The following is a 22,801-nucleotide window of genomic DNA, read 5'->3' on the forward strand; positions in this document are numbered from 1 at the left end:
TTATCGTGTCCCTCCTATCAGAAGAACTCTCTGTACTGTTTTTGTCACTGTGATGCAAACCTGGGCCTCTCCTCTGGAATGCAACCTCGTCTAGCTGTTCAGTCAGGAGGGCTCCTCAAATACAAGAGAGCCGTTCAGTCAGGAGGGCTCATCAAACACTAGAGAACTGCCAGTCTGTTCCAAGGATTCTAAATGCTCATGGCTGAGCTCAAGATGGATACTGTGGTCTGTTTCTTTTGATTGTCTGTATACCAGTTTCTCTCTGAGACAGGTTTCATTGTATCCCAGTCCGGCTCAAACTCACTATGTAGTCAAGGCTGGACTTGAACTCCTGATTCCCCCTACATCTAGCGCGTTGCGATTACATGTGTGCATCACCTTACCCGGTTTATGTGATACTGGGGATGGAGCCCAGGGACTCATACATGCGAGGCTAGCACTCTACCAATTGGACCACGTCCTCGGCCCTTCAATGCTTGGTTCTCTATTTTAACGCGTGGGATGGAGCGGCTGTGTTTTTACTGTCTAGAGAAGAATTGGTTCTTTTAACCAACGGTTCAGAGATAACAGAGCGGGGCACCTTGGCAGTATAGATGATAGTCCGATTATGCATCTTGCTTCATAACATCAATATAAAACATTCTGGCTTCAGACTTCCAGGGAAATGTCAGGCATCATCCTAGCATCCTTCTGCAGAATAAAGAAGCGTGTGGAGGGAAGGGGAGGGAGCGAGGCACAATCTTTTGTTCAAAACTTCCAGTCTCTATATACCCCTAGAATGTTCATGTTCCTGGGTTCAAAGCTCTGTATCATATAAATACAAAGAAAGAAAATCAAGATTAAAGCCTGGCTTGCTTCCTTCCTTCATTCCTTCCTTCCTCCCTTCCTCCCTTCCTTCCTCCCTCCCTTCCTCCCTCCCTTCCTCCCTTCCTCCCTCCTTTCCTTCCTTCCTTTTGTTCTTCCTTTCTTTCATCTTTGTCACAGTAAAGGAGCAATGGATGAAATTCAATTGAGTTTGAGTATCACAATAAGTCAATCTATAAGTTTCTCCAGGAAAAGAGAGCATTAGCCACCCCCCCCACACACACACATTGCAAGTGAATGATAAAGAACACAAACCTTCATTAATTTGATGGAAGAAACCTATTGTATCCATGAATAAAAATATGTACGAATAATTATAATATCCACGAATAATAGTAAGACCCATAAATAATAGTAATTTGTGACTTGCTCAGTGAGAGAACAATGAGGTTGGGTTACAGCTCTTTACCCTTTAATTATCTTCACCTGTCAGAAAAAATCAATCACACTAGTAACTGAGGAATGTAGCTCAGTTACTAGTGTGCTTGCCTAACACACATGAGGCCCTAGATAGTTAGCTTTCTGTTGCTGATAAACCACTGCAACCAGAACTAAGGTGGGGAGGAAAGGGTTTATTATTTGACTTACAGGTTACAGTCCATCACTGAGGGAAGCCAAGGCAGGAGCTTGAAACAGGAAGCCTGGAGGAGTGCTGCTTACTGGCTTATTTCTGCTGGCTGATACTTTTCTTACACAGCTCATGCTCACCTGCCCACTGGTGGCTTTGTTCACAGTGGACTGAGTCCTCCTAGATCAATCTAGAAAATGCCCAACACATTTCCACAGACCATGCTTTTTTGTTTTGTTTTGTTTTTCAAGGCAGGGTTTCTCTGTGATTTTGGGTCTGTCCTGGAAATAGCTCTTATAGGCCAGGCTGGTCTTGAACTCAAAGAGTTCCACCTGCCTCTGCCTCCCGAGTGCTGGGATTAAAGGTGTGCACCACCACCGCCCGGCTTTTTTTTTTTTTTGAAAATTTTTTATTTTATTTAACATTTTCATTTATTTTACATACCAGCCAGTTTCCCTTCCTTTCTCTCCTCCTGCCCCTCCTCATTTACCCCCTTTCCCATCCACTCCTCCTCCATCTCCATTCAGAAAGGGGGCAGGCCTCCCAGGGGCTTGAACAAAGCATGGGACAACAAGTTGAGGTAGGACCAAGCCCATCCCCCTGTGTCAAGGCTGGGCAAGGTAATCCAGCATGGGGAACAGGAAAGCCACCTACATGCCTGGGACAGGTCCTGATCTCACTGCTAGGAACCTTACAGACAGACCAAGCTGCACAACTGTCACACGTGTGTAGAGGGCCTAGGTGGGTCACGTACAAGCTCCCTAACTATTGGTCCAGAGTCTCAGGTCAGCTGTCTCTTTGGGTTCCCCCATCATGACCTTGATCTCCCTGGATCATACAGTCCCTTCTCCGTTTCTCCAGGAGGATTCCCAGAGCTTGGCCCAGTGCTCGGCTGTGGATCCCCGCATCTGCTTCCATCAGTTACTGGGTAAAGGCTCTCTGATAACCATCAGGGTATTCACCAATCTGATTACCAGTTCACGCACCCTCAGATGGGGTCATCCTTGTGGATTTCTGGGAGTTTCCCTGGCACCATGTTTCTCCCTAGCCCCCAAATGCTGCCCCCCCCATCAAGATGTCTCTTTTGTCACCCTCCCCCTCAGTTCCACCCCTAATTCACACCCTGTACTCAGCCTGCCCAACCTGCCCCCTCAAATTCTCATCCCCCACTCCCCCCCACCACCTCCCAGTTTACCCAGGAGATCTTTTCTATCTCCCCTTCCCAGGGAAACCCTTGCTTCCCTCTCTGGCCCTCGTTGTTAGCCTCAATGGGGCTGTGAATTGTAGGTTGGTTATCCTGTTCTTTCCTCCTAGTGGAGTATGTCATTTTCTACAGCTGTCCTCAGAATGCCTCTGCAGTCCCTGGCCGGGACTCAGATTAGTGTACTACTCACCCTTCATCATCGAAGTGTCTTCATGCAGTATATGGCAATTGACACAGAAACCCATAACTGGACCATGTGCAGAAAGGGAGAGGCTTTAAAGCACTCAGTTCTAAATGGGATGTCTTTTTAAAAAATAATTTCTCTATTTAATATTATGTGCATTGGTGTTTTGCATGTATGTCTTCGTGAAGGTGTCAGATCTGGGAGTTACAAACAGTTGGGAGCTGCCATGTGGGTGTTGGGAATTGAACCCAGAGCCTCTGGAAGAGCAATCAGTTCTCTTAACCGCTGAGACATCTCTCTGGCCCTAAATGGGATGTCTGTCAAACTCCTCCCCTGAAGGCTAGGGGATGTGTGTGGAAAAGGAACCAGAAAAGGCAGAAAGGTTGTAAGAGCCACAGGTGGTGGTTAACTCTAAGGAAACAGTATCCTCCTGATCAAATAAGACTGATACACATATGAGCTCACAGAGACTGTGACAGCACCTATAAGACCTATACAGGTTCAAACCACACAGAGGCACAGAACTGAGAGAGCAAAGTGACACAAAGTTACACCCCCAAGCTAAAAAGCCACTTGCAACTGATAGCTGCTAGGAAGGGGGAAATCAGTTTTCTCTGATGGAGTGTTACTATGCCAACCACACTATACTCCAAAGAAGGACCCAGTGCCAAGGAGTGGCTGACCAACAAAAAACAGATTCCGTGTTTCTGTGTGCTTTCTGGCTTGGTTTGGCATATTTTTGTCTAAGCTATTTTTTTCTGTTTGTTTTTATTTTTGTTTTGATTTGAGAGGAGGGCTGATGTTATTCATTACCAGATAACTTGTAGTAAGTCTACCATGTATGTTTTCATATTCATGTAAAATTGATAGTGATTATAAAAAAAATAGGGAGGTGTATGCAGACAAATCAGTACCTGGGACAGTTCTCCAGTTCCGCTGTTGATGCCCACAAGAGTGCAATGTGTCTCAGCAATCAGCAGATGGCAGGAGATGCAGGAGGAGCAGTGTTGGTTATGAGAATTTGCTTGTGGGTACATGGTGTTAATTCCGTAGACACTAGACCAGGGGCTATTCTTGTGTCATGTCTCCTGTCCTACACAGTTACAGATACTATGGAAGTGTCAGAGGATACCGTGTAATGGAATTTAGGAATGGTAAGTCACCATGCATTTGAGAGACCTTGTGTATCAATTTCCTCTGAGTTGAAACATGTGTAGGACCTGGGAAAGTCTTGAGACCATGGAAGTAAACAAACTTGACAAGGTTTACTGCTGCCCAGAGTTAGTCCAGTGTCAGAGTTAGAGAAACATTATAAAGCTGCTGAGGGGAGCTGACTCTGACCAGACCAACTCATGTCAGACATTGTAACACTTGGAGCTGCCTACAAGCTGTGCAGAAGCTCCAAGACTGCAGCTTTGTTGAGATGCCACCCATGTTGAGGTGGCTTTTTGGTGACAGACTCATTTGGTTCATTCCTCCTCTTGAAAGTAACCCACGACTATACCTCTGTAGCTAACTCCAATAAAATCTCATAAATTCACCAAGTTCGACATTGGTAGAATAATTACTTTAGTCTGTCATGGTTTCCCTGTCTTGGGTGATAAGGGGTGTATGTAGTGTCTCTCCAGGAAAATTACCACACAATAGGCCTCCTGGGATAGGCATGGACCATTGAACTGCCCTGTTCCCCAGACCCTTATGGAATCTGTAGATACGATTGTGGGAAAGGTATGTAGAGCACTTGAAAGAAGTAAGGTGGGATAGCGTGGGTTGGTTTGGAGTGCCACACCTCACGTCTTATCTTCTCAGGGAAACATAGACCAAGGCTGAGGTCTGCCTGCAGAGGTTCATCTGGGAAACCTGAGGTCCTCCCCAGGAGTGCACAGTGTGTTTCCTCTCTACTCATGGCAGGCAGTACATGGCTATGGACACAGGTGCAAAGGTCCCTTTAAGATACAGGCTCCGCTTGCCGGGCGGTGGTGGGGCACGCCATTAATCCCAGCACTCGGGAGGCAGAGGCAGGCGGATCTCTGTGACCGATAGCCTCCAAACAACACAGAGAAACCCTGTCTCATAAAAACCAAAAAAAAAAAAAAAAAAAGATACAGGCTCAGCTTGCATCCCTCTCTCTTCTTTCTGCTGTTTCTCTGAGGAGGCAGGTCACTGTCTCTCTGCATCTCTCTATTTCTCTCTTCCTCTCTCCTTTTTCTCCCTTCCCTTCCCCACTCCATTCCCTTCATTCAATAAAGCTTTCCAAGTAATGTCTGCCTGGCATGTTTGTCCAGCCATCCACCAAGGTCCCCCTCGATCTGTATTTACAACAGGTGACACCTGTCAAGTAGGATAGTGAGTGCGTCTCTGTTCAGTCATTAGCATTTTAAAGTATTCATTTTTTATTTCTTGTATACGAGTATTTTGCTTCCAAGTATATCTGTGCACTGCTTGGCTTGTGTGTGCCGAGTCTAAGGAGGACAGAAAATGGGTGACAGACCACTTGTAACAGGAGTTACAGACAGTTGTGAGAGGCTGGGTAACAGACCACCTGTAACAGGAGTTACAGACAGTTGTGAGAGGCCGGGTGACAGATCACCTGTAACAGGAGTTACAGACAGTTGTGAGAGGCTGGGTGACAGATCACTTGTAACAGGAGTTACAGACAGTTGTGAGAGGCCAGGTGACAGACCACCTGTAACAGGAGTTACAGACAGTTGTGAGAGGGTATGAGGGTGCTGAGAACTGAACCTGGATCTTCTGCAGAGCAGCCAGTGCTCTTAACCCCCTGAACCCAGTCCCCTAATCATTAAAAAGTCAAATAGTGTTTTACTGTATTTATTTGAAAATAAATTACTCTATTTATTTCAATAGGTGTAGCTAACACAAAAATTACAACTAGATTAATGAAAATTCCACATTTTTTTTTTTTTGGTTTTTACGAGACAGGGTTTCTCTGTATTGTTTTGGAGGCTATCGGTCCAGCCCGGCCTCGAATTCACAGAGATCCGCCTGCCTCTGCCCCCCGAGTGCTGGGATTAAAGGTGTGCGCCACCACCGCCCGGCAATTCCACATTTTTTAATAAGGTGAATGAAAAGAACAAAGTAATACCAGGTAAAGCATCGATGTAAATAGAACTTTTGTTTTAAAAACATTAAATATTTTGAAACAGTTTTCCAGAATTACTGATTGATAGCAACCACAATCTCAGGAATGTTACTGTAGATAAGTTCAACATAAAACAGCTAGAATTATAGACAAGAGACTATAAGCTTGAACAACACAGGAGAGTGTGTCAAAGCAGACAAATGCTCTGACAAGGAGAAGGATCATTTTCATAGCTCTGGATGCAGGGGAGAACACCTTGGTCCTGTACATGTTTGCCTGCTCTGTTTTGTCTGTGTGGTAAGTAAGCCACAACGTGGCCCCTACACAGGTAGCATCTGGCAATAACAGCAACACTATGTGATATGCTCATGGTTTTGTCATGATGGATACCAGGGCAGTATCCAAAATATTTGATATCTGTGATTTTTTTACACAAAGCAAGTTCTGATCAGAACAAACAGAGAAATTATGACTTGTTTTCACCTGCTTACCAGATGGATAAGGGAAAATTATCAGCTGATGGCTTTGGGCATCTTCTAGGTCATTCTTCATCATCTAATTGAATTGATACATTATTTATGATTTATTAAAGCTTGACGGGATTCAGAAAGCCAAGACAGAAACAAGTCTTAGAAGCCAGGCACAAACCTTTAATCCCAACATTAGGAAAGTATAGAAGACAGAAGCAACGTCTCAGAGAAGGATTCTTTTCCTAGCTACACTGATGAGAGGCAGCAGTTTGAGACTTGATGAAGAGCTCATGCATGGATCAGTCTGTTGTGCCCAAATTGCAAAGTCCCCAGAGATCACCAGGAAGACAGACCCACTAAACTGCAAAAGCAAGGTTTAATGATTGTTCATCCACCCATGACAGGGACCCTGTCTAGCAAGCTGATGCAGCAGCTTCCAGAGGAGAGAACTTCCCTGTCTACTGCTAGGTGTTAAAGACAAAAGTTACTGGATGACACCAGTAGGTATGGGTTGGTTTCTGATTGGTTGACATTTGGAAACAATCAGGAGAATTTCTCAAGGTCATATTTTGGTATGAAATAGCTGTGTACCAACATTCTGTGGTTTCTATGGCATTGTCTTGCCACTTGCAGGTGGCCTGTTACACATAGACACCAATAGTTTTCAGAACTATATCCTGGAAACTTTTGGGGAGCTGACCCCGTTGGTGGGGGTGCGGGTGAGATGGTCCTGAACGCATGAGTGGGTGTGGGAGTCCCACTATCTGTCTGTCACGTGTTGGTCTGGGAGAGAGAGAGATGCTCCCCTTGTCCCTTGCCAACTACTGCAGGCAGGAAAGCTGGTCCCGGAGGCAAGAGACAGAATAGGAGAACTGACCTTGCCTCTCACTGGCTGCTGCATTCAAGGCTTGCTGACCTTGTTGATGGGGGACATAGGTGATCTGCTCTCTCTAATGTAGGTGAGACCTGCCCCACCCCTCTGCCATCCCCTACCTCTTGACACCAGTGATCAATCGATGGATCACCGAGTGCTGGGATCGAAGGCGTGGGCCACCAACACCCGGCTCCACGCCAAGACTTTTTTGTGGTTCTTTTTTTGTATGTTAGGTTCTATTTTTTGATTATTTTGTTTTTTTAAAAGATTAATTTACTGTCGGGTGTTGGTGGCACACACCTTTAATCCCAGCACTTGGGAGGCAGAGGCAGGCGGATCTCTGTGAGTTTGAGGGTAGCCTGGTCTACAGGGCAAGTTCCAGGACAGCCTCCAAAACAATATAGACAAACTCTGCCTCGAAAACCCATAATAATAATAATAATTAATAATAATAATAATTTATCATATATACAACATTCTGCCTGCATGTATGCCTGCACCCCAGAAGAGGGCACCAAATCTCATTATAGGTGGCTGTGAGCCACCATCTGGTGCTGGGAATTGTGCTCAGGACCTCTGGAAGAGCGGTTAGTGCTCTTATCTTCTGAGCCACCTCTCCAACCTGGTTATTTATTTTTAATTTAATTTAATTTTGGGGGGGTGGTTGCGAGGACAGAGGACAGCTATGAAAGGATAGGGAGATGAATGGGATCAGATGCATGATGTGAAATCCACAAAGAATCATTTGTTTTTTAAAGTCTAAAAGAAAGTCCTAGCTGGGCGTTGGTGGCACCCACCTTTAATCCCAGCACTCGGGAGGGAGAAGCAGGCGGATCTCTGTGAGTTCGAGTCCAGCCTGGTCTACAGAGCGAGTTCCAGGACAGCCTCCAAAACAATACAGAGAAACCCTGTTTCGAAAAACAACAACAACAAACAAACAAACAAATAAAAAACAAAAAAAGTCCTGTACTCTGTGGAAAACAGCATAGGCATGTCAAGATTCAACAAATGAAGACATCTCTTTTGCTTATACCAACCTCACATCCTTTACACATCAAGTTTCACAGAATTTAATGCCAATAGCCAAGCTATTTAACCTGCCAGCATTCCAGTTCTCTAAATAATTGAAACGTTCTGCATTGTGATGCAGATTAACTTGTCCTCTTAAGAGGACAGCCTAGGGCTGGAGAGATGGCTCAGAGGATAAGAACACTGACTGCTCTTCCAGAGGTCCTGAGTTCAGTTCCCAGCAACCACATGCTCATAACCATCTGGAATGAGATCTGATGCCTTCTTCTGTCCTGCAATCAAACATACAGGTAGAACACTGTATACATACATAATAAATATTAAAAAAAGAAGACAGCCTAATCTAAAGACCTACATTGACTCTGGTGTGCAGAGGGTTAATTCCCATTTTATAGAGATCTGGGGATTTGGGATAATAGCTGTAATTGTTCTCAAACTTCGTGAAAGTTTGAGATCATTTTGGAAGCCATCATCATCACACATTGACTGTAAGCATAAAATGTTTGTGAGAGAAACAAAGGTGTTTATTACTCAGAGAATATCAGGTAACACGAACACTCTTATGGTGACAATTGTTTCCTCACTGTTTCCAGTGTTGGTGGTGGGTATTGAGTGTATACTTCACCTGAAAATCACCAGTAAAAACCAATTTTACAAAGATAAGTGCTAGCAAATTATCTCAGCCATTTCCTTAGAGAGAAATGTGAGCCCTACTTAATGGAACAGCAGAAGAATTTTGTTTCACACTTCAGAAATGACATTGAACTAGTCTTCCAGGAAACTTGTTTTTGTAGCTGTAACAAAGACAATAGGAAGAAAAACCTGCAAAAGTAATAAATATATATATATAATGGACTCATTTTAAAAAGTTACCTCCCAGGCCCATCACCCATCCCCCTCCATCTTCGGGGCCGCTCCCAGCTTCCAGAAGAGCCGCCCACACAGGAAAGAGATCAGCTCCCCAAGACCCCAACCCAGCGAGTCCAGCTTCAGGTGAGATTGGGTCTCTGGCTGGGACCACCAGCCCACCACCCATCCCCCTCCATCTTCGGGGCCGCTCCTGGCTTCCAGAAGAGCCGCCCACACAGGAAAGAGATCAGCTCCCCAAGACCCCAACCCAGCGAGTCCAGCTTCAGGTGAGATTGGGTCTCTGGCTGGGACCACCCGCCCACCACCCATCCCCCTCCATCTTCGGGGCCGCTCCCGGCTTCCAGAAGAGCCGCCCACACAGGAAAGAGATCAGCTCCTCCAAGACCCCAACCCAGCCAGCCCAGCTTCAGGTGAGATTGGGTCTCTGGCTGGGACCACCCGCCCAACACCCATCCCCTCCATCTTCGGGGCCGCTCCTGGCTTCCAGAAGAGCCGCCCACACAGGAAAGAGATCAGCTCCTCCAAGACCCCAACCCAGCGAGCCCAGCTTCAGGTGAGATTGGGTCCCCGGCTGGGACCACCCGCCCATCACCCATCCCCCTCCATCTTCGGGGCCGCTCCCGGCTTCCAGAAGAGCCGCCCACACAGGAAAGAGATCAGCTCCCCAAGACCCCAACCCAGCGAGTCCAGCTTCAGGTGAGATTGGGTCTCTGGCTGGGACCACCCGCCCACCACCCATCCCCCTCCATCTTCGGGGCCGCTCCTGGCTTCCAGAAGAGCCGCCCACACAGGAAAGAGATCAGCTCCTCCAAGACCCCAACCCAGCGAGCCCAGCTTCAGGTGAGATTGGGTCTCTGGCTGGGACCACCCGCCCATCACCCATCCCCCTCCATCTTCGGGGCCGCTCCCGGCTTCCAGAAGAGCTGCCCACACAGGAAAGAGATCAGCTCCTCCAAGACCCCAACCCAGCGAGCCCAGCTTCAGGTGAGATTGGGTCTCTGGCTGGGACCACCTGCCCATCACCCATCCCCCTCCATCTTCGGGGCCGCTCCCGGCTTCCAGAAGAGCCGCCCACACAGGAAAGAGATCAGCTCCTCCAAGACCCCAACCCAGCGAGCCCAGCTTCAGAAGAGCCACCCACACAGGAAAGAGATCAGCCCCTCCAAGACCCCAACCCCAGCGAGGCCAGCTTCAGCTTCAGCTGCAGTAAAGAAGGAGACCAGTGGAGACAGAAAGCCCCCACCAGCACCCACTGGAAGAAGAGATGGGAAGAAGACAGAATAAGAGATCACTCAGCAATAGAAACACCAACACGACCCCACCAGAATCCAGGGATCCAACACCAGCAAGACCTGAAAAGCACTACATAGATGAAGAAGAGGAGACAGACCTTAAAAATTATTTCATGAAGATGATGGAGAGCCTCAAGGAAGAAACGAGGAAATCCCTTAAAGAAATAGAAGAAAAAACAAACAAAAAAATCCATGAAATGGGGGAAAAATTCAAGAAATAAACAAATCTCTCAAAGAATCTAAAGAGCACCAAGAAAAAACAACCAAGAAAATTAAGGAAACAGCTCAAACAGTTGAAGGATTGAAAGCTGAAATAGAAACGATAAAGAAAACACAGAATGAAGGGATGCTGGAAATAGAAAAGCTCGGTAAACGGTCTGGAATCACAGATGCAAGCATCACCAATAGAATACAAGAGATAGAAGAGAGAATCTCAGGTGTTGAAGACTCATTAGAGGACATAGCATCGTCAACCAAAGAAAATCTCAAAACCAACAAATCCTTAACACAAAATATCCAGGAAATATGGGACACCGTGAAGAAGCCAAACCTGAGAATAATAGGTATAGAAGAAGGTGAAGAACTTCAACTTAAAGGTACAGAAAACATATTCAACAAAATCATAGAAGAAAACTTCCCTAACCTAAAGAAAGATATGCCTATGAAAGTACAAGAATCTTACAGAACACCAAATAGGCTTGACCAGAAGAAGAAGTCACCTCGCCATATAATAATCAAAACATCAAACCTACAGAGCAAAGAGAAAATATTAAGAGCAGCTAAAGAAAAAGGCCAAGTAACATACAAAGGCAGACCTATCCGAATTACACCTGACTTCTCAATGGAAACGATGAAAGCCAGAAGATCCTGGTCAGATGTCCTACAAACGCTAAGGGAACAAGGATGCCAGCCCAGACTACTATATCCAGCAAAGCTCTCAATTACCATAGATGGAGAAAACAAAATATTCCATGACAAAGCCAGATTTAAACAATACGTATCCATGAATCCAGCTCTACAGAAAATGCTAGAAGGAAAACCTAGAGCCAAGGAAGATAACTACATTCACAAAGACACAGGCAATATAGAATCATACTTTACAAAACACTAAAAGAAAAAGGGAGGAGAAACTACACAAAATAACTTCACTAACAATAAATCAAGCGCAAACAAGGATCACCAATCAATGGTCATTAATATCCCTCAATGTCAATGGCCTCAACTCACCTATAAAAAGACACAGACTAGCAGAATGGATACGAAGACAGAACCCTTCCTTCTGCTGCATACAAGAAACACATCTCAACACCAAAGACAGACGTTATCTCAGAGTAAAGGGCTGGGAAAAGATCTTCCAATCAAACGGCCCCAAGAAACAAGCGGGCGTAGCAATCCTAATATCTAACAAATTAGACTTCAAATTAAAATCAATCAAAAGAGATGAAGAAGGGCACTTCATATTCATCAAAGGAAAAATACATCAAGACGAAGTCTCGATTTTAAATATCTACGCCCCAAATACAAAGGCACCTACATTCGTGAAAGAAACATTACTAAAGCTCAAAATGCACATAAAATCTCACACACTAATAGTAGGAGACTTCAACACTCCGCTCTCACCGCTAGATAGGACCTCCAGACAGAAACTTAACAAAGAAACAAAAGAATTAATAGAAGTTATGACCCAACTGGGTTTAACAGACATCTATAGAACATTCCACCCAAATACAAAGGGATATACCTTCTTCTCGGCACCACATGGAACCTTCTCTAAAATTGACCACATAATAGGAAACATAGCAAATCTCCACAGATACAAAAAAATTGGAATAACCCCCTGCATCTTATCAGACCACCATGCATTAACATTAGAATTCAACAATAACACAAATCGCAGAAACCCTACAAACTCATGGAGATTGAACAATGCACAATTGCACCATCCCTGGGTAAAGGAACAAATAAAAAAAGAAATTAAAGACTTCCTCGATTTCAATGAGAATGAAGACACAACATACACAAACTTATGGGACACTTTGAAAGCAGTGCTGAGAGGAAAGTTTATAGCACTAAGTGCCCACATGAAAAAACTGGAGAACAGTCATACTAGAGAATTAATAGCACAGCTGAATGTTCTAGAACAAAAAGAAGCAAACTCCCCCAGGAGGAGCAGACGCCAGGAAATAATCAAATTGAGGGCTGAAATCAATCAAGTAGAAACCAGGAAAACATTGAGAAGAATCAATGAAACAAAGAGTTGGTTCTTTGAGAAAATCAACAAAATAGACAAACCTCTGTCCAAACTAACCAAAAGACAGAGAGAGAACATGCTAATTAACAAAATCAGGGATGAGAAAGGGGACATAACAACGGACTCTGAGGAAATCAAGAGAATCATCAGGGCATACTTTGAAAATCTGTACTCCACAAAATTTGAAAATTTAAAGGAAATGGACAATTTCCTGGATAGATATCACTTGCCAAAACTAAATCAAGAACAGATAAATAATCTAAACAGACCTATAACCCCTAATGAAATAGAAGCAGTCATCAAAAGTCTCCCAAACAAAAAAAGCCCAGGCCCAGATGGCTTCAGTGCAGAATTCTACCAGAAATTCAAAGAAGAGCTCATTCCAATACTCGTCAAAGTATTCCACACTATAGAAGCAGGAGGCTCACTGCCAAACTCTTTCTACGAGGCTACAATTACCTTGATACCCAAGCCACACAAAGACACAACTAAGAAAGAGAACTATAGACCAATTTCCCTCATGAACATTGATGCAAAAATACTCAATAAAATACTTGCAAACCGGATTCAAGAACACATCAGAAAAATCATCCACCATGATCAAGTAGGCTTCATTCCAGGAATGCAGGGATGGTTCAACATTAGAAAATCTATCAATGTAATCCACCATATTAACAATCTGCGAAAGAAAAACCACATGATCATCTCACTAGATGCTGAAAAAGCCTTTGACAAAATCCAGCACCCCTTCATGATAAAGGTCCTAGAGAGATCAGGGATAACAGGAACGTACCTGAACATAATAAAAGCAATATACAGTAAACCAACAGCTAACATCAAACTAAATGGAGAGAAACTCAAAGCAATTCCTCTAAAATCAGGAACAAGACAAGGCTGTCCACTCTCTCCATATCTCTTCAATATTGTACTTGAAGTTCTAGCTACAGCAATAAGACAACAAAAGGAGATAAAGGGGATACAAATAGGAAAAGAAGAAGTCAAGCTTTCATTATTTGCAGATGATATGATAGTTTACATATGTGACCCAAAAAACTCCGCAAGGTTACTCCTAGAGCTGATAAACAGCTTCAGCAAAGTGGCAGGATACAAGGTAAACTCAAAAAAATCAGTGGCCCTATTATATACAGATGATGAAGTGACTGAGAAAGAAATCAGAGAAACATCACCTTTTACAATAGCCAAAAACAGCATCAAATATCTGGGGATAATGTTAACCAAGGAAGTGAAAGACCTGTATATCAAAAACTTTGTGTCTTTGAAGAAAGAAATCAAAGAAGATACCAGAAAATGGAAAGATCTCCCATGCTCTTGGATTGGTAGGATCAACATAATAAAAATGGCAATCTTGCCAAAAGCAGTCTATAGATTCAATGCAATCCCTATCAAAATTCCATCACAATTCTTCAAGGACCTGGAAAGATCATTAATCAACTTTATATGGAAAAACAAAAGGCCCAGGATAGCCAAAACATCCCTATACAATAAAGGAACTTCAGGAGGCATCACCATACCTGATTTCAAGCTCTATTATAGAGCTATAGTCCTGAAAACAGCTTGGTATTGGCACAAAAATAGGCAGGTAGACCAATGGAACCGAATCGAAAGCCTAATTTTAACCCACACACCTATGAACACCTGATTTTTGACAAAGAAGCTAAAACTGTACAGTGGAAAAAGAAAGCATCTTCAACAAATGGTGCTGGCATAACTGGGTAATGGTATGCAGAAGACTGCAGATAGATCCATGTTTATCGCCTTGTACAAAACTTAAGTCCAAATGGATCAAAGATCTCAACATACATCCAGCCACACTGAAACTTTTAGAAGAGAAAGTGGGAGATACTCTTCAACGAGTTGGTACAGGAGACCACTTCCTAAACATAACACCAGTGGCACAGGCACTGAGATCAACAATTAACAAATGGGACCTTCTGAAACTAAAAAGCTTTTGTAAGGCAAAGGACACAATCAAAAAGACAAAAAGGCAGGCCACAGAATGGGAAAAGATATTCACTAACCCTACATCTGACAGAGGGCTAATCTCCAAAATTTACAAAGAACTCAAGAAACAAGTCTCCAAAACACCAAAGGATCCACTTGAAAGGTGGGGTACAGAGCTAAATAGAGAATTCTCAGTAGAGGAGGCTAAAATGGCCAAGAGACACTTAAGAAAGTGCTCAACATCCTTAGCCATCAGGGAAATGCAAATCAAAACAACTCTGAGATACCATCTTACTCCTGTCAGAATGGCTAGAATCAAAAACACCGAAGACAATTTATGCTGGAGAGGATGTGGAGAGAGAGGATCACTCCTCCATTGCTGGTGGGAATGCCGACTCATACAGCCTCTTTGGAAATCAGTATGGAGATTCCTCAGGAAAATGGGAATTAATCTACCACTAGACCCAGCAATTCCACTCTTAGGCATTTATCCAAATGAGGCAGGTTCATACAACAAGGGCATCTGCTCCACTATGTTCATAGCAGCATTGTTTGTAATAGCCAGAACCTGGAAGCAACCTAGATGCCCCTCAACTGAAGAGTGGATAGAGAAAATGTGGTACATTTACACAATGGAGTATTACTCAGCAGAAAAAAACAATGGAATCTTGAAATTCGCAGGGAAATGGATAGCACTGGAAGAAACCATCCTGAGTGAGGTAACCCAGTCGCAAAAAGACAAACATGGTATGTACTCACTCATATATGGATTTTAAATATGGATCAGGATAGTGCCAGTCTGCACTTCCACAGATAGAGAGTCTGGGAAACAGGAAAGAACCTAAAAGATATGCATATATGCATAGTACCCAAGAGAAGAGGATGGAGACAAGATCCTCTGAATGGATGGGGAACAGGGCGAGGGGGGTAGTGGGACCTGGGAAGAGTAGAGGGGTAAAGAGGAAGGGAGTTGGTCATGGGGGAACAGGAAGTTGAGGGGGTGGGGGTAAAATAGGGGGAAGAGGGAATCATAGGATCGAAGACAGATCAGGCACCAGAGTGACCTCGAGTGATCTAAAGGTATAACATCAATTGGCAAGCTAAGCAATAGTGGAAGGACCACCTCGAATGCCCATTCCTGATAATGAACTTGATGTCTATAACTATCCGGGAGCCTTCATCCTGGGACTGATGGAAGCAGAGGCAAACACACAACTAAGCACTGAACTGAACCCAAGGAACCCAGTGACAGAGAGAGAGGAGTGATGAGCAAATTGGCAAGGAATGGGCTGGCAAAACCAGCAGAGACGGCTGATCTGAACAGGGGAGTGCTCTTGGACCCCAGACCGACAGTGGGGAGGCCAGAATGGGACTGATCTGGTCCCCCAAATGTGAGTGTCAGTGAGAAGGCCTGGGCAACCTATGGGGCTCTGAGCTGTGGATCAGTGTCTATCCCTGGTATACAATCTGTCTTCATGTGCCTATGGCACAAAGAGAGATGCTCTCTCAGCCTGGACTCTTAGGGGAGTGCCTTGACCCTACCAAGAGTGAAATGATAGACTCTAGACATCCCCTATGTGGAGGGATTTGGCAATAGGGTGGGAGGGAGGGTGGAAGGGGAGTGCGGGAGGAGGGGAGGGAGAGGGAACTGGGATTGACATGCGAAACAAGCTATTTAAAATTAAAATAAAAAATGATTAAAAAAAAAATGAAAAAAAAAAAAAAAAGTTACCTCCCAGCAACATCTACCACTATTCTTCATTGTGCTAAGTTTTTCAATACATGTATGATTGGTCACCTCCTCTCTGGAAACTGACACTAAAGAATTAAATCTCAACCCATGCAATTTACCTTAAGCATCAGTGCCGAAGATTTCTAACAGCCAATCACTATTTACTCACATTAGAATGACCTGCTGCATTCACTTCTGCTATGCTATTTCAGGTACTAGTTTCAACAAGATGGAAATCCAAGTGCCTAGTATAGAGTCCCTCAGGAAGATAAGTGGTGATGGACTCAGTTGAATGTTGATGTTTTGAAAGACATGCAGAATGTAAAGTTTTAGATGCTGTGAGTAAGAGACTGTACAGTCTTCATACCTATAATGCCATTGTGGTATTTTTGGATTCTTTCCTCAGGAATAGCAAAATCTTGGTACAGTGGCATCATGACGCATAACAAAGGGGCCCACAGTGGGAAAACACATAGAAACGATGGCCGTAATGTTCATCAACCACCAGCCAGGGTTATATGTGAGAGCAACACAACCTTGCAAGATGGAGGAGAGGGCATAAAAACCCAGAAAGGTGAACACCAGGACCAGGATGCTCTGGGTGGCTCTGGACTCAGGGGATGCTCTGGAGGAAACACTGGTGCTGCGGATGTGTTGAACCTGTTGCTTGTGCCTGTACAGAATGGCAACCATGGAGCTGCTGGACCAGATAATGAGGACAGAAAGCGAAATTTCAGGAAGAACAAAAAGTGCTATATATAATGAGCTTGTAACGTCATCATGACCCGCAGTGGAGCAGTATTTCATATCACTCTTAGGTGTGAAGTTATTGCTGTGCCCCTTGGTAGACATATACACAGGGAAAATCATATTTACTGACATGTAGAACATCCAGCAGAGGGAAGTGAAGAGGCCGATGTGTTTTGGAGTCTTGAATTTAGGACGGTTCCAGCAGGAATCATTTGGGCTGATGGTGATGGCTTGGAAAACACTCAAGAGACAGGTGGTGCCAATGGACATGCTCCTGCCAAGTCTTTGAGTGTACAAGAGAAGTTTGCAGCCAAAGTCACTGAAGAGCCCTTTCATGCCCAAAGCCCCTACTGTCTCTAGCATTCCTTTAGAAAGAATAATCAAGGAATTGGCTGTGAACAGTTGTGTCAGAATCAAGTCTGTGGTCTTTAATGTCTGTTCAGAGTAGTAACGGATGAGGTAGCAGGAAAGAAGAGAGAAATTTCCCACAATTCCAACTGTGCTCTGAAGCAGGAACACTATCCCTATTGTCAAATCCTTGAGGTGCATTCTGTTATTTAGCACTTGTCCACCTAAATTACGGCAAATAATAAATTCTCTGGTCAAAATGATGACTTGAACTTTTGTAGCTTTTCGTTGTTGTTGTGAAAGAATTACACATGTTCAAGACTTTAAGGCTACTATGGGCAACGTAGCAAGGGCATGCCTCAGAAATATTTTGACAAAAATATTTTGTTACTGTTACTGCTGAAATCTTTCAGAAACTTCTCTTAGACATGTCAGAATTAGGAGTATGACCAGTTGGGGTCTGACCTAGGTCCTCTACATGTATGTCATGGTTGAACAGTTTGGTGTTCTTGTAGGATTCCTAACGGTGGGATCAGGAGTGGTCGCTGGCTTTTCTGCCTATTATTGGAACCCCCTTTCTCCTACTGGATTTCCTCTCCATGCCTTGATGTGATTGCATGTATCTGGTATGTTGTACCATGCTGGGTTGATGTTGCTGGGAGGCCTGCTCTCTTCTGAGGGGAGATGGAGGGAGCATGGTTCTGCAGGAGAGGGGAGATGGGATGGAGAGGTTGGGAGGAACAGGAGGGAAACTGCAGTTAGGCTGTAAAATAGGAGAGAATAATGATAATAATAATAATAAATTAATAATAATAATAATGATAAGGCCAAGTGCCCTTGGAGAAGCAGTGACTAGTCAATAGAAATGGAAAGAATGCTCATTTCTAAATTCTATAATGACCTGGTAATTACAAGTCACAGTGGGGATAAAGAGACTTTAACAAAACTCTTTGGCAGGAAAGAAACCCCTGAGTTTCTCACCTGAAATTTAAACCTAAAAAAATGAAACTGTTTCCCCACAACAGTGACCACACTTCTCTATTCTTACATAACATAATGTTTACCATACAGCGAAGACAAACTAATCATGTATTCACAAATCATAAAGTGACACTTGAAACTTTACCCAAAGAATTAGTTCTCATCAAGTTACATAGAAAGACACAGGTATAGGCATGCATGCTTGTTCACATGGAGAAGGAACTGGGGGAGGATAGAAACCCAATCAGGAAGTGTTCTGTGTGGAAAACTCTTACTAAACAGACAATAGAAGGTCAATATATGGATGATTTCAACAGAAGTCTCTGAAAAATGAGCAGTCTTAATAAGGAACAAACAAACGACAAATACCTGATTTTCTGATGAGATCCACTGTCTTATATCATAGTTCAGTACCAGATATATAAAGTAAAAACTGAAGAAAACATCAGCCCTTTGTATGGATGTAGACACAGCAAGCATCTCACACACAGACATTGTGATCACATTGAAACAAGTATTCTGGAATGTGAGAAAGTTTGTAACAAAAGACACACAAAAACACGAGTCAACCATCTCACACTTGAGGTTTTACCTTCAAAGTTCACAATTCACATACAAGTAAGTTACACCTCTTAACGTTAGACATGCCCACGTGTCCTTTAAGAGTTTTCATACTCAGCTGATTCTCACATGCTGCTGTGCTCTGCAACAATGTAAATGAAAGACCAAGGTTTTCCCACAAAACAAATGCAAAGAAAAAGTAAGATTCTTACATTACAATTCCACTTAGGCAAAGCACAACAACACAGATCAACAGCTTCCAGTCTCTTACAGGTTAACATACTTCTATCTATACACATGCCCCCATAACCCCACCCCTCACCAAAAACCCAGAAGGACACTATCATCAGTGACACGATGTAGGATTGTATAAAGCTAATTAGTAATGTCATATTTCTATTTATTCAGTGAAGGATTTTTACAATGGGTCTCGCTTTGTAATGTAAGTCTGACGGCTGACTGGATTTCTGGGAGGGAGTCTTAGACATTTTATTGATTCTTAGATATTACACATAACTTTTGGTAAAATAATGTAGCCTAAAAAGTTATTACTAGGTTAGGGAAATGGCTCACTTGGTACAGTCCTTGCTTTGTATATGTGAAGGCTGTGTGTAGTAGCACACATCTGTCTTCTGAGTACTAGATTGGTGGTCTCAGGAAGATCCGTAGGGCTCACTGACTAGCCAGCCTAGAGTATTCAGAGAATTAGAGTCCAGATAGAGACTATGTCTAAAAAAATAGTATATGAAAAATTGTAAATGTAAAAAGGGTCTGAAGAAGTAAGCTTGTCCTCTCTCTCTCTCTCTCTCTCTCTCTCTCTCTCTCTCTCTCTCTCTCTCTCTCGCATGCACACACATAGTGTCTGTTCCTGAATGCTCATCCTGCTCATGGACGCACACACATGCACACACACAGACAGAAGAAATTACATTACTATTATTACTAATTCATATTTAAATGCTTACATTTACCTAGCCCTTGATTACGTCAAACAATTGGTAATAATAGATCAAGATTTTGGAAAGAAATTAAACTACAAGACATTCATAGAATCTGAAGACTGTATCAGCAGTTTATGTTTTCCAACTTCTGAATCCCTTTTACATATATGGGCACTTATCGAGACTTCCTTTCTTATCTGGTTCTTCTTCCCAGACTAAATAAAAACTACTCACCTGACTCCTTCCCTGTGCAGAACCTTCTCTGTTCAGTGAGCACTTTGTTGCATCCTGGAAAACCAGCACCATTACGATGGAGGTATCTCTACTGTGAAATAAAGGTCTGTGGCTGTGACCTTATCTCCCTTCTGAACTGCAAGTTTTCAGCTTCTTCAAGTGACGATGACAGCTCTAGCTTGGGGAGACAAGAACTTTTCCAGAACATTTTTTGATAGCTCATTCCCAAAGCTGATGGTGAGTTTTCTGTGGGTGTCTCCAAAGAGACAGTGTTTGGAGAGTCTCTTATGAGCTCACAATCTCTGAACAATGACAGTGACACAGTATCCAGAGAATATCAAGGTCTTGTGTGTTGGAGTCTTTCAGATAGGTTTATGGGTCTCACTGGGCTCCAGGAAATCTGGATTCTTCTACAAAAAGTGAAGTTGATTATAAATTATCAATGTGCATTATGCAGCACAGAGTCAATCAGGATTTCAGGGATATCTACTGAAGTATCTTTAGGAAGAGAAACACAGTGCCATAATCTGCTCAGAAATCTTTGCCATCTTTGTCACACTTCTTTCAAATAAACCAAAATGATGATGTGGAAATATGTTAGGAAGATTTACAAATATCACCTGGCTATTTCATAAACTCTGAACACAGTCCTATTCATGAACTCTGAACACAGTCCTATTCATTAAAGGATTTATATCCTTCATGAATCAGCATGTTCAACAAAATGAAATCGATGTGTTCATGAAATATTCCACAAATGGAGGTTATCTTCTCAGTATAGGGAGCCTGCATGGGACCAACTAGACCCTCTGTTTGTGTGTGACAGTTGTGTGGCTTGGTCTGCCTGTGAGGCTCCTAGCAATGAGATCATTACCTGTCCCTGGTGTGCTTAGCTGGCTTTTGGGAACCTGTTCACCATGCTTTGTTACCTCCTAGCCCACCCTTGATGTGTGTGTGGGGACTTGGTCCTGCCTCAACTTGAGATGCCATGCTTTGTTCAAGCCCATGGGGGCCTGCCCCTTTTTAAATGGAGATGGAGGAGTAGTGGATGAGGGGTTAGATGGGAGTGGGAACACTGGAGAGGAGGGAGGGGAAACTGTGGTTGGTATGTAAAATACATGAAAAAATTTAGTTAAAAATTGGTTTAATTATGGAAAAAAGCATCGAGTGGAAACTGGAATAATCCACCATTATTCTGAGAAAAATGCAGAACATCAATCTTTTGCAATTAGGAAGAAACAAATAAAGTAGTGGCTTGCCATTTGCTGTCTGGCCTGTTAAGTTTCTTTGAGGGCGTTAGGGCAGCAGAGACATCAATCTATAGGCTACAAAAGACATCATTACTTGTGACCAACATGTAAGTCTTCAGTTCCCAGAACTCTCTGAGCTTCCATAATTCACTTCACAAAATACAAACCTAGAAAACTGTTCTGCTCATGGTCAGCGTTTACTAAGATGGAAAACTGCTGGTTGGAATGAGCAATGTCCCCTACTGCCTCAGGAACTTGAGAGCACTTGGTGCCCAGCTGTTTATACCATTTGGGGAGGACTGGATAGTTCAACCTTTGCGCGCACGCGGTGGGGAGGGGGGGTAGGAGGGTGGGAGGGGTGTTTCACTTAAGAGGACTTTGATGTTAATATCCTTGTGTACCTCACAGTTGGCTCTCTCTGCTTCCTGTTGCTTTTGAAGATGTGATCACTCTGCTTCCTGCTCCTGCTGCTTTTGCCTGCTGCTTGTTGCTCTGTCTCCCTGCTGTGAGGAGCAGTCCATATTCCTATACATGCTCACATCACTTTTCCTTCTTTAAGTTTGTTTTAGTTAGGGTGTTGCCTTAGCAACAGGAAAGTAACTAATATGCAAATTGTTATCAGACAATGGAAAGTTGCTGTGAAACCTCTGACCATGTTGTTTTTTTGGAGGAATGTGGAAGAACTTGGGATTTTGTTTTAGCAAAAACAACTGAATGCTGTAAGCAGATTGCAATAGCCCAGTCTACTCAGAACCTGGAGAAATGTAGGGCAGAGAGCAAAGTAGCTCAAGAGGTTTGAGAAGGAATGAGGGACTTTTAACAGCAACTCTTTCTAGTAACTCATTCAAATGTGTGACCTATACAGTAGTTGGAATCTCCACTTTATTGCGCCCGGCATGAACAACATACTCATCCTGTCATGCTTGTGAGGAACAGCATGAGTGAGAAGACATCATTGGTGGTAAACATTTATTGAGACTAACACTACAAAGCAAGATGAGTGAGTACAGTCAACTGAATGGTAGCCTTTCATACTAATGAAAGAACAAAGTGAAAATCCAATTTACATTTCCACAAAAAATATTATCTGAACTATAGAGATTGAATTACATCAATTGCCAGGCATATGCATGACTTCCAAACCGTCTTTGTAACTCAGTCTTAAACCTCACATAGGAACCAACTGGAAACCTTCAATGGGTATAGCTTTTTGTTATCAAGAGTACTTGCAAGAGTGACAAACTGAGATGCTACTCTTTGTTTCACAACATGTAGGGGGACAGCTATGTTAAGATCAGCAGCGCAGTCAAGAAATAGTTTATATATGTACATGCAC

At 43.3% G+C, this 22,801-nt stretch overlaps 2 protein-coding genes and 1 long non-coding RNA gene across 4 annotated transcripts in view; 1 reads left to right on the forward strand and 2 right to left on the reverse strand.

Moving 5' to 3' along the window:
• Window positions 1-22,801, forward strand: part of LOC101844785 (zinc finger protein 54-like) — a 1,121,204-nt gene that overhangs the window by 114,898 nt on the left and 983,505 nt on the right. The window lies entirely within an intron of this gene.
• On the reverse strand, window positions 389-21,207 carry LOC121135351. 2 transcript variants are annotated; one of them, XR_005872491.1, is made up of 3 exons: window positions 20,216-21,205; window positions 19,614-19,728; window positions 389-804 (listed from the first exon to the last, which is right to left on the reverse strand). It is a non-coding gene; the product is annotated as an uncharacterized LOC121135351 (long non-coding RNA). The 2 variants fall into 2 exon arrangements; XR_005872492.1 differs by lacking the exon at window positions 389-804 and adding an exon at window positions 18,873-18,998 and having other exon boundaries at window positions 20,216-21,207.
• On the reverse strand, window positions 16,589-18,222 carry LOC101843998 (vomeronasal type-1 receptor 4-like). Its single transcript, XM_005086715.2, has one exon. The coding sequence runs from the start codon at window positions 17,697-17,699 to the stop codon at window positions 16,803-16,805; it is 897 nt and encodes a 298-aa protein (XP_005086772.1). The 5' UTR covers window positions 17,700-18,222; the 3' UTR covers window positions 16,589-16,802.

The sequence above is a fragment of the Mesocricetus auratus genome, unplaced genomic scaffold (genome assembly GCF_017639785.1).
Source record: "Mesocricetus auratus isolate SY011 unplaced genomic scaffold, BCM_Maur_2.0 Super-Scaffold_100037, whole genome shotgun sequence".
Lineage (NCBI taxonomy): Eukaryota > Metazoa > Chordata > Mammalia > Rodentia > Cricetidae > Mesocricetus > Mesocricetus auratus.